The sequence below is a fragment of the Salvelinus sp. IW2-2015 genome, linkage group LG5, assembly GCF_002910315.2.
Source record: "Salvelinus sp. IW2-2015 linkage group LG5, ASM291031v2, whole genome shotgun sequence".
Classification (NCBI taxonomy): domain Eukaryota; kingdom Metazoa; phylum Chordata; class Actinopteri; order Salmoniformes; family Salmonidae; genus Salvelinus; species Salvelinus sp. IW2-2015.
Genome location: NC_036844.1, coordinates 18,085,887 through 18,102,696, shown reverse-complemented (window position 1 = coordinate 18,102,696; position 16,810 = coordinate 18,085,887). Strand labels below are relative to the sequence as shown.

General features: G+C 44.0%; 1 protein-coding gene across 7 annotated transcripts; it reads right to left on the bottom strand.

The window, feature by feature from the left end:
• Positions 1 to 268: 268 nt before the first annotated feature.
• LOC111964009 (PH and SEC7 domain-containing protein 1) lies at positions 269 to 15,654 on the bottom strand. Of its 7 annotated transcripts, XM_023987648.2 has the most exons (15): positions 15,578 to 15,644; positions 14,337 to 14,635; positions 10,626 to 11,319; positions 8,657 to 8,747; positions 7,006 to 8,281; positions 6,734 to 6,814; positions 6,433 to 6,604; positions 4,762 to 4,851; positions 4,580 to 4,623; positions 4,177 to 4,349; positions 3,918 to 3,988; positions 3,632 to 3,777; positions 2,787 to 2,931; positions 908 to 1,054; positions 269 to 726 (listed from the first exon to the last, which is right to left on the bottom strand). In XM_023987648.2, exons 3-15 carry the CDS (start codon positions 11,160 to 11,162, stop codon positions 442 to 444), a joined length of 3,258 nt encoding a protein of 1,085 aa, XP_023843416.1. In that variant the 5' UTR covers positions 11,163 to 11,319; positions 14,337 to 14,635; positions 15,578 to 15,644; the 3' UTR covers positions 269 to 441. The 7 variants fall into 7 exon arrangements, with proteins under 7 accessions (XP_023843416.1, XP_023843417.1, XP_023843415.1 ...); XM_023987649.2 differs by lacking the exon at positions 14,337 to 14,635 and having other exon boundaries at positions 15,578 to 15,654; XM_023987647.2 differs by lacking the exons at positions 14,337 to 14,635; positions 15,578 to 15,644 and adding an exon at positions 11,920 to 12,071.
• Positions 15,655 to 16,810: the final 1,156 nt, after the last annotated feature.

Genomic DNA, 16,810 nt, shown 5'->3' with positions numbered 1-16,810 from the left:
AGATTTTGTAACTGCAGAGACACATTTCTAATATAAATAAATAGGTATCACAGCAAATTCAAAAGTGTAGGTAGGTCCATGTGTGTTTTGAGGGATCAAAATCGTTAGGAGACAATCATTCTATTACTCTTTTTGACCCGTCAGCATGAAACATCGACTTCTGAGGTTCAATTAATTTTGTTAAATTGAAAGTGCACAAATATGAACTAAAATACTTTTATCTTATGAAGAGAGAATGTAACAAACAAAAGGACTCAAGCAAGTTCCCTGAGGGAGACATTCTGTTTTATTGACCTTTGCCTTCTTGCTGAATAAGTGCAAGCTGAAAATGAAAACTTAAAAAGGACAGTGCTTGGAAGTAACACATTGTCCCTGTCCTAAAAAAAAGCCATTGAAAAGTCATGTCAGAGTTATATGTGTCTCACTTTTGGACACCTGCCCTCATATGTCCTGGTTGCGTCTCGGTATGATGATCTTGCGATAGGTCCGTCTCTCCGAGATGTTGCGTTTAACTTTGACCACGGGTTGCGAGGCCATCTCCAGATCCAAGGAGGGGCTAGAGTGGGACTTCTTCAGGGTTCCCTCCTCCCCCTCCTCATCCACTGTGTCCTTACACACAGCTCTGTCAAACAGGTTGAGCTCGCTGGTTCCCACCTCAGTCTCGGTTGACTGGTTCAAACCCTTCCAGACCTCCAGCATCTGGATGTAGGCCTCGTAGCGACATATCTGTAGGAAGAGGAAGGAATGAGACATCTAATAGAGTGAAGGGGGAAAAAATGTAGCCTGCATTACGATAATGTCACAGAGCTTAACATTGTGGTCAATCCCATACGCACATAAATATGCAGATAAAACACACACACACACACACACACACACACACACACACACACACACATACACACACCTCATGCTGCAGGTACTCCTCTCTGACTCGGTGTTCCTCCATCTCCTTGGCTTTGGCCCTGCGCCCGTCAGGGAGACTCTGCTGCAGGTAGGCCAGGTCTTCCTGGAAGGACTCCAGCATGCCTGCATGGGACTGTAGCTGTCTCTCCTGCAGGGGGCAGCAGAGAGCCAGGTTCAGTGAACAGGCTCAGAACACACTCCAGGTAGAAAGTGTCCCTAACCATAGATCTAGTATCAGATTACCCTACCTGGCCCAGCACAACTAGAGTACATAAACTCAGCAAAAAAGAAACGCCCCTTTTTCAGGACCTTGTCTTTCAAAGATAATTCGTAAAAATCCAAATAACTTCACAGATCTTCATTGTAAAGAGTTTAAACACTGTTTCCCATGCTTGTTCAATGAACCCTAAACAATTAGTGAACATGCACCTGTGGAACGGTCGTTAAGACACTAACAGCTTACAGACGGTAGGCAATTAGGTCAGTTATGAAACCTTAGGACACTAAAGCGGCCTTTCTACTGACTCAGAAAAACACCAAAAGAAAGATGCCCAGGGTTCCTGCTCATCTGCGTGAACGTGCCTTAGGCATGCTGCAAGGAGGCATGAGGACTGCAGATGTGGCCAGGGKAATAAATTGCAATGTCCGTACTGTGAGACGCCTAAGACAGCGCTACAGGGAGACAGGATGGACAGCTGATCGTCCTCGCAGTGGCAGACCACGTGTAACAACACCTACAAAGGATCGGTACATCCGAACATCACACCTGCGGGACAGGTACAGGATGGCAACAACAACTGCCCGAGTTACACCAGGAACACACAATCCCTCCATCAGTGCTCAGACTGTCCGCAATAGGCTGAAAGAGGCTGGACTGAGGGCTTGTAGGCCTGTTGTAAGGCAGGTCCTCACCAGACATCACCGCCAACAACGTCACCTATGGGTACAAACCCACCTTCGCTGGACCAGACAGGACTGGCAAAAAGTGCTCTTCACTGACGAGTTGCGGTTTTGTCTCACCAGGGGTGATGGTCGGATTCGTGTTTATCGTCGAAGCAATGAGCGTTACACCGAGGCTTGTACTCTGGAGAGGGATCGATTTGATGGTGGAGGGTCCGTCATGGTCTGGGGCGGTGTGTCACAGCGTCATCGGACAGAGCTTGTTGTCATTACAGGCAATCTCAACGCTGTGCGCTACAGGGAAGACATCCTCCTCCCTCATGTGGTACCCTTCCTGCAGGCTCATCCTGACATGACACTCCAGCATGACAATGCCACCAGCCATACTGCTCGTTCTGTGTGTGATTTCCTGCAAGACAGGAATGTCAGTGTTCTGCCATGGCCAGCGAAGAGCCCGGATCTCAATCCCATTGAGCACGTCTGGGACCTGTTGGATTGGAGGGTGAGGGCTAGGGCCATTCCCCCCGGAAATGTCCGGGAACTTGCAGGTGCCTTGGTGGAAGTGGGGTAACATCTCACAGCAAGAACTGGCAAAAACTCGTGCAGTCCATGAGGAGGAGATGCACTGCAGTACTTAATGCAGCTGGTGCCACACCAGATACTGACTGTTACTTTTGATCTTGACCCCCCCCTTTGTTCAGGGACACATTATTCCATTTCTGTTCGTCACATCTGTGGAACTTGTTCAGTTTATGTCTCAGTTGTTGAATTGTTTAGTTCATACAAATATTTACACATTTAAGTTTGCTGAAAATAAATGCAGTTGACAGTGAGGACGTTTCTTTTTTTGCTGAGTTTCACAGTCTCAGTGTACTACTAGACTCCTAAATATCACACCCCACAAAGATGAATACATGATTACTAAAACAAAAGCAGTGGGACTACAGAGAGTGAAACCAAGGGGTATGTGAGTACAGTACCAGTGTGTGTGCAGACTGCGAGCTGGCAGGATGGGTCTGCAGAACTTCCTCTGAGAGCCCACGGCAGCAGGGAAGGGTGGAGAGGAGTGTAGGCTGACACCAGGTTGATACGGCTGATCCATGAAATATCATCTCTGCTGTGGAGCTGGGGACAACAAGGGAACCGTGCACATAGAAGACATAACATATCTAATATGCCAGCAGCATACCACCCTGCATACCACTGCTGGCTTGCTTCTGAAGCTAAAGCAGGGTTGGTCCTGTCAGTCCCTGGATGGGAACCAGTGCGCTGGAAGGTGTTGGAGGCCAGTAGGAGGCACTCTTTCCTCTGTCTAAACAAAGATCCCAATGCCCCAGGGCAGTGATTGGGACACTGCTCTGTGTAGGTGCCGTCTTTCGGAGGGACGTTAAACGGTGTTCTGATCTCTGAGGTCATTAAAGATCCCATGGCACTTATCGTAAGAGTAGGGGTGTTAACCCCGGTGTCCTGGCTAAATTCCCAATCTGGCCCTCAACCATCACGGTCACCTAATAATCCCCAGTTTACAATTGGCTCATTCATCCCCCTCCTCTCCCCTGTAACTATTCCCCAGGTCGTTGCTGCAAATGAGAACGTGTTCTCAGTCAACTTACCTGGTAAAATAACGGTAAAATAAATAACATATCTAATCATATCTTTGTATACAAAGTCACAGGATTATTGGACTGCTGCATCGTGATTGATTCGATTGTTCCTTCACACCGTCAAACACATTAGTCCTTTGTGTGACAAATGTAAATTCACAACTCCAATACTACATGGATATAGTTCCGGTCTCTCAAACATACACACTACATAGACTCACGAGGCCTGAAAGAGGAAGACCCTCCAGTCAGCGGTCTGCAGGCGGAAGACGTGTGGTCTCTTAGTGTAGTCTGCTGCCTGCTCTGCCAGGGCATGGTGCACACTGACCACCTCCTCTGTACTCTGCCACTCCATCGTGTACTCATCCTGAGGGGGAGGAGAGGTTGGATAGGGTAACAAGCAGTGAGGGATTCGTGTGAAAGGCATCCAGAACATTATCATGAAGCCGTGATATGGAAAGTATGGAATAAGAGGTGACAAGATGAGGGAGAGGAGGAGACTCTAACCTTCTGTAAGTAGAGGACCATTCCCTTCAGCACTCCATAGAAGATCTTCCAGCTTCTCTTCCCCCAAGGAGCTGTCACACACAGTTACATTACATCACTCCTGAGGTCAAAGGATGCTTCTCAAAGACACTCACACCCTAAATCATTTCACCAGACTGATGATTTATCAAAACACTATATGACGCTCTTGTACACACTTTATTGCCCTGATATTTGAGTTCCTATGGTTCCGTGCAAACAGTGTCACAGTCCAACTCACTGCGTTTGCCATCGATGTCAGCGTGGGCCTTGCGTTTGAGGAAGCTCTGTTTGAACACTGTGGCCTTCTTGTCATGCGGCACATCTTGGAACGGGTTGCTCTTGGAGCGCAGGGGTGCGTCCTCTTTAGCATCCTCCGCCAACAACATGGAGCTCTTCAGTTCCTTCTCATCACTGAACAGGGCGATTGATGAGATGAGGGGAGGAATGAAGAAGCAACGGAGAGGAAATTAAAAAACAATGAAAATATGAGAGGTGTAACACAACCACAATATATTGGAGAAAGCAACATGAAGAGGAAGCTGTGTGTAAATCAGCGATGTCCAAGGGGAGACTGAAAAGGTGGTGGTAAATAGTATAGAATAATGCTACCCACTACCTTGTTTTTAAGTCAGACTACTTACACTGCCCATTCCAGAGGCTCATTCTTAATGGAGTTGTAGAGAGCCTGAGAAAGAAACAAGAGAAAGGACACTGAAGTCTTCCATGAAAACGGGCTACTTCAGACTGCTATAGACACTGTTCTTTCAGTCAACAGTATCTACTGAAATATTGAGTAGGTGTAGAATGAGAAGGATAATCTTACCTTCAACAGCTCCTTACTGAAGTTCTCACCCTCATTCATCCCATCCAGGTTGGACACGAAGCTGGACACAGACATGGGTTTGCCCACATTCTGAGGACAGACACAAAAACAATGTTTAACTCAGTAGCGGTCGGTGCTGTTTAATATTTTTTTTATGAGGATGATCTTATTTCTATTACAGCATATTGGATGACTGTCATTCATATTCCWTTCACCCAGTTCAATGTAACAGCGATAGGTTTAGGCTACTACATGATACTCACATTTTCCCTATACCAATCATGAGGTTGCTACAACCTAGACKACAAATTAAAGTTTACAACGTAGGTGCACAGGTCTAGAGACATTATTCCGTAATCAAGGTGATAGACCGTGACACATTCAATACTTCCTTGCACACTCTTGCCTGCGTCTAGCTGATCTAAGGTGTAATCAGTAGTCCAACAGTCGCAAACGAGAGTTTCTATTGGCCAAATTCAGGTATGTTTAKCTCCGTTTCATTCCGTTTTCTTCCGTTTAAGAAATGTATTTCAACAGAATCGGCCGAATAAATAAGCCCTTGGTCACCACAAACAGTTCAATTCATAGCAGCCACATAGAAGCCACATACCAACAGCATGATCATTTGCTCATTGTATAATTCCTTCTCGCATCTACACGCTCTCCTCCTCTCACATTTTCCTTTCAACTTCAGTGCACAATACAGTAGCTGACCAAGCAAAAAAAKCTTTCCAAAACAAAATGTCATACCATAACCTCTACACATAGCCTACATCGTTGTCACCATATTAGCTAACGACATAGTTAAAATACTTAGCTATATTGACTAACTCTCAATAAACCCGCTACAATCTTGCAGTACAAGGTACAGCAAGCAGTTTAGCAGTTACACAGGTGGGCCCCGTTGGGAATAAATCAAACCAAAAGCGTACCTTGACTTAGAAAGGTTACAGTGTTGGATAGCCATTGCCAGCTAACATAGCATCCCTCTCTGTTTGAGCCAGGAGTTTGAGTAGGCTAAACTAGCTAGCTGAATTCGCTAGATAGGTACGTTTTTAAAAAAGACAATGAAATATGGCTAGCTCTCGCTCTCTTTTGCTTCTCCATTWTTTAAGAAATTAATTTGTTCAAAACTGTTTAACTATTGTCTTTCTCTCTCTTTGAGTCAACTACTCACCACATTTTATGCACCGCAGTGCTAGCTAGCTGTAGCTTATGCTTTCAATACTAGATTCATTCTCTGATCCTTTGATTGAGTTGAAAACATGTCAGTTCATACAGCAAGAGCTCTGATAGGTTGGAGGATGTCCTCCGGAAGTTGTCATAACTGTGTAAGTCTATGGAAGGGGATGAGAACCATGGGTTTTGTATTGAAGTCAATGTACCCAGAGGAGGATGGAAACTAGCTGTCCTCCGGCTACACCATGGTGCTACCCTAGAGAGTGCTGTTGAGGCTACGGTAGACTTTTATTGCAAAACTGTGTATTTTAATCAAATATTTGGTGACCTGAAAATATTTAGTATAGTTTTATCTAAAAAGGATAACTTTGTTTTGTTTCACTCTTTTAATTTTTCTGAAATTCACTAAGGAGGATGGTTCTCCCCTGGTTTAACTGTGTATACATTCAAAACCCTAAATACCTACACGTTTGCAGTGCAGTGGGGACTCACCTGTCCATGCAGATCAGAGTTCAGGAGCATCACAGAACAGGTGAGTGTGAGTACTTCTCCGGAAGAGGAGAAGGTGTGAGGGTTGCATTGCTGGAATCGACAGGAGAAATGCTGCAGCACCCGCTCTCTTTCCTGGGTCTCACCGATAAGCACCACCACCCTCAGGAAAGACCTGAGAGAGGAGGGCAAAATAGAGGAAATATAAGATCATTTACAGATGGAAGATGCTAATTTGAGACCATTACTTGTTACTATTATAGTGAACTAGGAAAAATCTAATTAGAAAGTGTGAAGGACTTACCTCAGGCCTTGGTCCAGACTCTGACCGGTGAAGTCAAAGAACTTCAGGTACTCCTCACCAACGGCTCGGCTAAAGTCATTGCTGAATTAGAGAGGGGCCGGGAGACAAAGACAGGAAGACAGGTCAAGTTCATGATTCAAGGTGACACATTATGAGAAAAAAAACTCAGAAAGTACTTACTAGCATGGATCATTACCCTGATAGTTACTACTGCATAAGACCTATGTAATGTAACGTTTGGCCACTCCATGTTTTGCAGCCTTTGGTCTTACTCTTTGTCCAGGTGTTTGACCACATCTGTCTTGTAGATCCCGTCCAGCCTGTAGAGTCTTTCAGCCAGCCTGCAGGCCCTCTCCCTGTCCAAACCTCCACCATTCATATGGACCACCACTGGTTCTGAGACCTCTGTCTGCTGTACCTGAGACTCCAGTTGCTCTCCACTTCCTTCCCTGGGCGGCAAACATGAATCCTCTGTACAAACTTTCTGTTCCAATTGTTCTACCTGCTCTGTCTGCTCAAGCTTTTCTGTCGACTCAGTCAGTGCAGTCTGCGCTGGCTGTTCAGCCCCTGAGTGTTTCTGGTCTTCTGTCTGGTCTGACTGTTCTGTCTGTTCAAGCTCCTCTGTGCAAAGGAAAAGTAATTCTTCTAACTGCTTTGAATGTATTGGTTTGTTGTCTGTCTGCTCTGACTGTTCCGTCTGCTCCGTCTGCTCGGACTGCTCCGTCTGCTCCATCTCCCCTGATTGTTTTGACTGCTCAGAATCTTCAGAGTGTTCCGTCTGCTGTGATGGTTCTGTTTGTGGTTCTGCCTGCACTGAAAAGTATGTCTGCTCTGAGTGCATAGTTTGCTCAGAATGTTGTGTCTGTTTTGATTCTAAACATTCTGTCTGTTCTGGCTGTTGCGTCTGCTCTGATTCTTTTGATTGTTCTGACTGATCTGACACTTCTGACTGTTCTGCCTGTTGTAAATGGCCCTCTTCAGTTTGCTGTTCTTCCTCCCCTGACTGATTTGAATGCTCTACCTGGTCGGACTCTAGAAGTTTCTCAGAGTCTTCTGGCTGCTCTGTTGTCTCGGTATTGTTCCCGTATTCACTCTGTTCTGTGTGGTTAGGCTCTGACTGCCCACTGTGTTCAGACTTCTCTGAGAGTTCTGACTGTTCTTTCAGTTCAGCTGGCTCAAGCAGGTGCTCTAAGAGTTCTATCATCTCCGATTCCTCCTCACTGTTCGACTGTTCCCTCCCCTCGGACTGTCCTATCTGTTCTTTCTGCTCGTCACAATCTCCATTATAAGATAAATTAGTCACAGTCTGCTCCTCCTCCTTCTCCTCATAGTCCGTAGAGCTGGATCCTTGCTCTGGGTTGATCTGTATAGTCAGGACTAGTTCCTGTTTCTCTCCCGGCACAGAGCCTAAACTCTCACTATCCGGCCTAGTCTCGGACTCTTCTGTCTGTACAGAGCTAGGATCTATGTCAGAGGGTGTGATAGTCTCCTCTGTCACAGACTGTCCTATCCCTTCCTCTGGCCATGGACATCTCCCTGAAAGAGAGTCTAAACACACAGATACCCATGTTAATATTGACCAAGTCAATATCACAGGAGGCTTTTGAGGGGAGAACGGCTCAAAATAATGGCCGAAAGGGAGCAAATAGAATGGCATCAACCACCTGGAAACCAGGTGTTTGATGTAATTGTTACCATTCCACTTTTCAGCTCCAGTCATTAGAATGAGCCTGTTTTCCCCAATTAAGGTGCCACCAACATCCTATGCACTCTACATACTATATGATCAAGTCAAAGTGAGAGGTGAGAGGTCAAATGCATTTGAAGGGGTAGCAACTATCAGAATATGTCTACACCTGTTAAAATAAAATCTTAGAGTATGCCCATGGTGCATTTGCGAAAATGACTTCGGTCTGCACTCACCATGGTCCTCAAATAGCTCTTGTGCTGAAGCCTCCACTTCCTGTGTGTGTGCTGCATGCTCCTCCACATATGGCCTTGGTGTATCACATACCTGGAATTGCAAAAGCAGCTGTCAACAATAAACATCGAGCTGGGGAAAACTTGTGATTGATAAAGAGGTGGGATGATCAGCACTCAGACAGAAGGGACCTGGCTCTCAGATGACTGATATGTACAGTACCAGTCAAAAGCTAGGACACACTTACTCATTCAAGGGTTTTTCTTTATTTTTACTATTTTCTACTTTGTAGAATAATAGTGAAGACATCACAACTATGAAATAGCACATATGGAAACATGTAGTAACCAAAAAAAATGTATATATTATATATATTTTAGAGTCTTCAAAGTAGCCACGCTTTGCCTTGATGACAGCGTTGCACACTCTTGGCATTCTCTCAACCAGCTTCACCTGGAATGCTTTTCCAACAGCCTTGAAGGAGTTCCCACATATGCTGAGCACTTGTTGGTTGCTTTTCCTTCACTCTGCGGTCCAACTCATCCCAAACCATCTCAATTGGGTTGAGGTCAGGTGATTGTGGAGGCCAGGTCATCTGATGCAGCACTCCATCACTGTCCTTCTTGGTCAAATAGCCCTTACACAGCCTAGATGTGTGTTTTGGGTCATTGTCCTGTTAAATAACAAATGACAGTCCCACTAAGCTCAAACCAGATGGGATGGCGTATTGCTGTAGAATGCTGTGGTAGCCATGCTGGTTAAGTGTGCCTTGAATTCTAAACAAATCACTGACAGTGTCACCAGCAAAGCACCCCCACACCATCACACCTATATGCTTTACGGTGGGAACCACACATGCGGAGATGATCCATTCACCTACTCTGCGTCTCACAAAGACTCGGCGGTTGTAACCAAAAATCTCAAATTTGGACTCATCAGACCAAAGGACAGATTTCCATCAGTCTAATGTCCATTGCTCATGTTTCTTGGCCAAAGCAAGTCTCTTCTTCTTATTGGTGTCCTTTAGTAGTGGTTTCTTTGCAGCAATTCGACCATGAAGGCCTGATTCACGCAGACTCCTCTGAACAGTTGATGTTGAGATGTGTCTGTTACTTGAACTCTGTGCAGCATTTATTTGGGCTGCAATTTCTGATGCTGGTAACTCTAATGAACGTATCCTCCGCAGCAGAGGTAACTCTGGGTCTTCCTTTCCTGTGGTGGTCCTCATGAAAGCCAGTTTCATCATAGTGCTTGATGGTTTTGCGACTGAAATTTTCTCGATTGACTGAGCTTCTTGTCTTAAAGCTGTTCTTGCCATAATATGGACTTGGTCTTTTACCAAATAGGGCTATCTTCTGTATACCACCCCTACCTTGTCACAGCACAACTGATTGGCTCGAATGCATTAAGGAAAGAAATTCCACAAATGAACTTTTAACAAGGCACACCTGTTAATTGAAATGCATTTGAGTGACTACCTCATGAAGCTGGTTGAGAGAATGCCAAGAGTGTGCAAAGCTGTCATCAAGGCAAACGGTGGCTACTTTGAAGAATCTAAAATATGTTTTGATATGTTTAACACTTTTCTGGTTACTACGTGATTCCATATGTGTTATTTCATAGTTTTGATGTCTTCACTATTATTCTACAATGTAGAAAATAGTAAAAATAAAGAAAAACCCTTGAATGATTAAGTGTGTCCAAACGTTTGACTGGTACTGTATAACGGTATATTCCATCCACCTCATCTCAACCTATGACTGAAACCTAAATGCTGGTATATAATCTATGAATAGACAGAGGTAGAGCTATTTCTCATCCTAAATACTCTCTTTCTCTTGTACTTTCACAGACAAACACACACATGCACACAGGAAATAAAGGTCCACAAATGCACACAAACACACAGCAACATAATCTCAAATGACAACAGACACATAACCACAATCCTTTCCTTTCTGGCTGACGTACCCGAGGGGAGCTTTCACTCTGGTCTGTGTCCAAAGGCAGCTGTTGCACCGGTCCGTTGTGATTATGTGTCTTCTCCTGGACAGACAGCTCTATGTTGATTCCTGTCACACAGGTTTGATGTTGCTGCTGCTGGTGGTGGTGGGACAGGGGACTCACAGTCCAGTCCAGACTGGCCGCTCCACTGGAGTCCAGCTCATCGGCTGAGCTGTTGTCAGTCATGGGGTAGGGCATGTCAGGGGAGGGGTCGGTTATGTCCCACTGCACCGTAGCAAAGGACAGAGGGACACTGGGATGGATCATGGGGTACACAGGTAAAGTCATGGAATCCCAGTGCTCCTCTGGCTCCTCAGTCCTTCCAGTCTGATGAGAGTTATCCTCTTCCTCCCTGTCCATCTGGTTCACTTGCTCCTCCATCTCGCTCCACCCAATAGCCTCCTCCAGTGGCCTGCTCTGTAGTGGGAGATCCATATTGGGCCATGTCTGGCTGTCTGGCTCCCTGAGGTCTGGGAGAGGAGAGCGCACCCTAGACCCCTCCATAACCTCTCTCTTCACTCAGTCCTAAGCAGAGAGATATGTCTCAACTTAGTTTAGTCTTGTTCCTTCCTCTGTGCTGGGCAGGGCATCCATCTTGGAATTAGGTCAAAGTGATGCTGTCATGGTTGACTCATGTGGTTGGTTAGCTTCCGGTGCTGCCCTAGTTATGTGCACGAGGCCCGTAAAGCAAGAACATTCATGTACAATAAAATATGGCAAAACATACATACATCCATTCAAACTAACTAGTGACTCGCTCATAAATTCCCACAGTAATGTCAAACAAGTAGTGTTTGTAAAGGGCTAATGTTCAAATGAAAATAAATCAGTAAGACAATATGTTTAGCTAAAGACAGGTTCTCTTTAAGTACACATTGAGGAGATCAATCATTCTGGCACTTGTTTATAAATAAACATATGTGGTGAACTGAGTCATCTGCCAAATGAAATCCAATCTAAACAGTTACAGTAAATCCAGGAGGAAATACTACTCTGCAGGCTAAAATCTACTCCCCAACACTGGCTACCTGACTCATATATCAAGAATATTACAGTGTGAAATTTAAATTTGTAAATTGTATTATTAAAAAAAAAATGGACTAGGGTGTGAGATTAACACTCTTTCAATTGACAGAAAGCCAACATCCTAAAATTTAGACCAGCGGTAAATCATGTCACTCTCACACATCATACACGAATAGGCACAGTTCAATGACAAACAATGTCTCTTAAACATATTAAAATGTAAGCCAACACTCACCATTCACTTCTGTATACCAAACACTATCCAGTTAATATATTTTAAGGAAGAGGTTGTTTTATAAACCCTGTTTACTTCTCTCTCTTTTGGCGTGGCACAGCGGATGTGCTTTGCAATGACTTTTGCTGAAACATTACAGAGGCGCATTTACTTCCTGACCACAGAAGAGCAGCCTTTACAGAAAGAGAGAGAAGTTGGAGAGCATAGATGGAGAGAAATAGAGAGTGAGAGCCAGATGGTGGGGGTGTGAGCGGTTTCACTGTATCCTAAATATTCATGTCTACTGCTAACCATCAACTTGAGCTACCATGATGTACATGTATAGGTCATGGTCCATGGACCGACCCTGAGGATATCAGTGAAGATATACAGTAGTATGTTGTTGATCCATATCAAGGACACTACCTGATATAAACACAGCATTTTTGTAACAATTCATGTGAAGCCTCATACTAAGCCTCTAGTCTTCAGAATTGCACTGTCATAAAAAGAAGGATGACATGGAAAAGGGTTCAAATACCTCCTATTCCCTCTATTTAAACTTTCACTCCATTTCTCTCTTTCAGTCTCTCAGCCTTTTTGTCAATAGTCTACTCACATCACATAACCAACATCCGGGACAGTGCTTGGCCACACTTCCTGTGTGGGTGCTCACTTCTCATTTCCTGTTAGGGTGCTAGGCTGGCGCTCCACTTAAAAACAGTAAATAACGGTATAAACTTACAATGATAGATAGATACTTTCTTTTTGCACCCCATACTTCCTCATTGAATCTGTGTGAATGTGATTTTCAGATCTCTGAGATTGTATAAAGGTCCATGTGTGTGTTGTACAAACTAGATTACTCTTACATTGGAGTCTGGATAAAGACTTTACAGTCATCATCTTTCTTTAGGTATAATATTTGAAGGTATTCAGGTCATAGGTTACAGTTATCTAATTAGAGGAACATTGTTCCCTTTATGCAGGCACAATATTGGCCTATCTATTGTTTGGTGTAATAACAACAATAATCTCTGACCTTGGATTTGAATGTTGCTGGTGATTAAGTCTTCAGGTTCTTACAGTTAATAAGACACAGATTTCAGTTGTATCCTTTAAATTACCAGCATTACTACACTGAACAAAAATATGAAACGCAACATGTAAAGTGTTGGTCCCATGCTTCATGAGCTGAAATAAAATATATCAGAAATGTGCCATATGCACAAAAAAACATATTTCTCTCACATTTTGTGCACGAATTTGTTTACATCCCTGTTAGTGAGCATTTCTCCTTTGCCAAGATCATCCATCCACCTGACAGGTGTGGCATATCAAGAAGCTGATTAAACAGCATGATCATTACACAGGTGCACCTTGTGCTGGGGGCAATAAAAGGCCACTCTAAAATGTGCCGTCTCGTCACACAACACAATGCCACAGATGTCTCAAGTTTTCAGGGAGGGTGCAATTGGCATGCTGACTGCAGGAATGTCCACCAGAGATGTTGCCAGAAAATGTAATGTTAATTTCTCTACCATAAGCCACCTCCAACATAATTTTTGAGAATTTGGCAGTAGCTCCAACCAAAGACCACATGTATGGAATCATGTGGGCACGCGGTTTGCTGATATCAACGTTGTGAACAGAGTGACACATGGTGGTGGTGGGTTATGGTATGGGCAGGCATAAACTACAGACAATGAACACAATTGCATTTTATCCATGTCAATTTGAATGCACAGAAATACCGTGACGAGATCCTGAGGCCCCATTGTGAGTCCCATTTTTTTAAGGTATCTATGACCAACAGATGCATATATGTATTCCCAGTCATGTGAAATCCATAGATTAGGGCCTAATTTATTTATTTTAATTTACTGACTTCCTTATATGACCTGTAACACAGTAAAATCTTTGAAAATGTTGCATGTTACATTTATATTTTTGTTGAGCATATTTTAACCAAATTCAGGAAATGAAGGTCTAATAAACAGGGACAAGGCAATGACAAAGGTTTAGTGCAGCTGATGAACCATTACATTAACTGGTGGATGTCCCAGTGATTATGTGGATCATTCCCTACCAGTGGACCATTGTATTGACAGGCACTATGCATTGGACTCTCTAGCTGTTGAGGCAGTCTATCAGAGTGAGATGCCAAACTGACTGTAACCACATTGACTCGTCAACAACACACACCCACATGACAAGTACAACTATGGAGAAATCAAACCACAAACTGGAACGAAACCATCAATACCAACAGGATAACAAGGTTAATATATATTATTCATGTGCGGAAACACCAGATAATAAACACTACTGCTGTCAGCAAACTAATAACATGCCTGAGATCATTAAAAACTCAAACACAAACTACTTTCAGAGAGTAAGACTTGCCATTTTCTTAGTAAACGTCGATTTGGACTTACCCTTTAAAGCCTTCTCAGGGGGTATCATATGACCAGTCAGTTAGTAAGGCTTTAAGTCAGTCTGGGGGGAAAAACCTCTTTATTGCCATGTAGACAGACAGCTTAGTGCACAAGGTGTAATCCCTCAGATGACAAGTTTTCTAGCCTCTCTCACTTACACAGCGCTAGCCTGGGGTGTCACAGAGGATGCATGCAAGTCGCAAGTCCTAGTCCACTCCTCCTCTGTGAGAGATACCTCATCTCCAGGCAACAGATCCCAGACTTCCGCCTCCCTCTGCTCATCTGCAACATGGATATGCCTTGCAAAAACAGGGAAAGAGCCAACAAAAAGAAAGAAAAGCCACATTGTGATTGGCAGGGAGCGAAATAGCAAAAAGACACCTGAGAGCATTGGGCCCGCCCACAGCGTAAAGGCACAGATGCGCACAAGCATACATTGGGGGGATTCTATAATGCTGGCCCGGGTAGGCATAGTTTGCACTGGGTAAAAAGTGATTGGATTCGTTTTGGAACCGTGCTGCTCCCGGGCATGAGCCAGCTGTCTCGTTCTGACGGACAGCGGTGTCGACTCAAAACAAAAGGTGGACGAATGAGTAGGATTCTGTGTTTGTGTTTTTTAAAGCTTAAGCTGCCTTCCCAATGAAAACTTGTTTGAAAATGTGAACATACATTTTATGGAAAATATATGTATGTTTCTGAACGATGGATCATGCTGTCTTGTTGACAACATAACCAAGCGCTGCAGATGGCTGTTTGATTTGAGCTTGGCGCTCCTCCCTCACCGGTCATAGGCCGGTCCCGCTTAATATAACTGCCACTCATACAGCCACAGGTCAGGGGAGTGGATCAACTTCATTCCTGCAAGTCTTGACTGACATAAGGGAGTGGACTGGTCGAGCCTCAGGGCACTATTGTAGGCATGCTTTGAAGCAAATACTTTTGAGTCCCAGTGGACCATATTCCCCCTGTGTTTTTCTACGGATTGTTCCATGTAAACCTCAAAATAACAAAAAAGATAAACAGAACCATTTTGCATGTGTCGACTTGATGAATTATGTTGTTGTTAAGCCCTATAAGACGCGCCGCTTGTAGCCAGGGCTAGTTGTTGTGACAAGTATGACTTGGGTCTATGCTTCTTGAACTGTAAACACGTGTCAAATCAACAAACAAGCTACTACAAGCCGCCCTCTAAAGAATGCACTAAATGTATCACATATATAACATGAAACATATAAATTTACCTGGCAGGTGGTTGGTTGCCAACTACACTTGAATCGACCGGTAACACACACGCAATGCGTCCTCCTTAACTGCGGAGGCGGTAAAAGAGGGAGAGGCACTAGGGAGAGAACGACACATTGACGGGATGGCACGTCACTTTCACGCGACGATTACTGCTTTGTTCCGGACACGGCAGCAACCTCGTCCACACCCACATCGTAAGATAGTTTAGGTTTTAATATTGTATTTGTATGCTATTTATATGCAGATTATGGCAAAGTCAAAAGACTTAAAAGTGTTTTTGGAGTCGTCTCTGAACGAGATTTTTAAAGCCACAGTAAGTGACATATTGGAGTCAGTGGACCAAACGTTGTCTGAGTACAAGGGCAAAATACAAAGAATTGAAAGTGAGAATGAGGATCTTAGACGAAGGCTGCACGAACAAGACAATAAGGATTCGATCGTAAAGGGTACGTACACAATGCAGTTGGCTTCAAAATAATAATCGCCAGTGCAGCTATCGTTAGTAGCAGCTGTCCTTTGTTGTTCCATCTTGAGGTACATGCTGCCAAGATGGCCACCGAGCCTAGCTGACCCCTCTCTGTTGCATGTTTTACATTACCCTTTTCAAACACCCATTGTAACCATGGACAACAGTTGTTGTCAGTGGTACTTTCAAACTAGCTTTCAATTTAGGAACTTGTAGTAGATAGTAATCCCCTGACTTTGTTGGACATTTTTTACTTTTAACATGTATTTGTTGTTGCCCAGACCCTGGAAGTAACCAGGACGTCGTTCACCTCCCTGACTCATCAAGGAAGACATGTCCCAGCCATTCATCTGTCGGCCAATCCCATAAGCCAATCAAAACACAGGGTGATGAGAGGAGGAGCTCCAGGAGACAACACAAGGGCAAGATGCCTCAGAGCAGAGGGTCTGTCTCCATTATGGATCCAGCAGCTCAGCAGGAACCAGAATGCCTCAAAAACATCCCAGACACTGCGGTTTCCACCCTAATTTTCAAAAACATAAAGACAGAACCTGATATGNTGATTCCATATGTGTTATTTCATAGTTTTGATGTCTTCACTATTATTCTACAATGTAGAAAATAGTAAAAATAAAGAAAAACCCTTGAATGATTAAGTGTGTCCAAACGTTTGACTGGTACTGTATAACGGTATATTCCATCCACCTCATCTCAACCTATGACTGAAACCTAAATGCTGGTATATAATCTATGAATAGACAGA

Excerpts from the sequence above, each read along its gene's own strand:
- LOC111964009 (XM_023987649.2), bottom strand. The coding sequence starts at position 11,162 with ATGGAGGGGTCTAGGGTGCGCTCTCCTCTCCCAGACCTCAGGGAGCCA. Across the intron at positions 4,852-6,432 it reads ACTCTGATCTGCATGGACAG|AATGTGGGCAAACCCATGTC; the intron begins GTGAGTCCCCAC and ends GTCTGTCCTCAG. Across the intron at positions 3,778-3,917 it reads TGGTCCTCTACTTACAGAAG|GATGAGTACACGATGGAGTG; the intron begins GTTAGAGTCTCC and ends CCTCCCCCTCAG.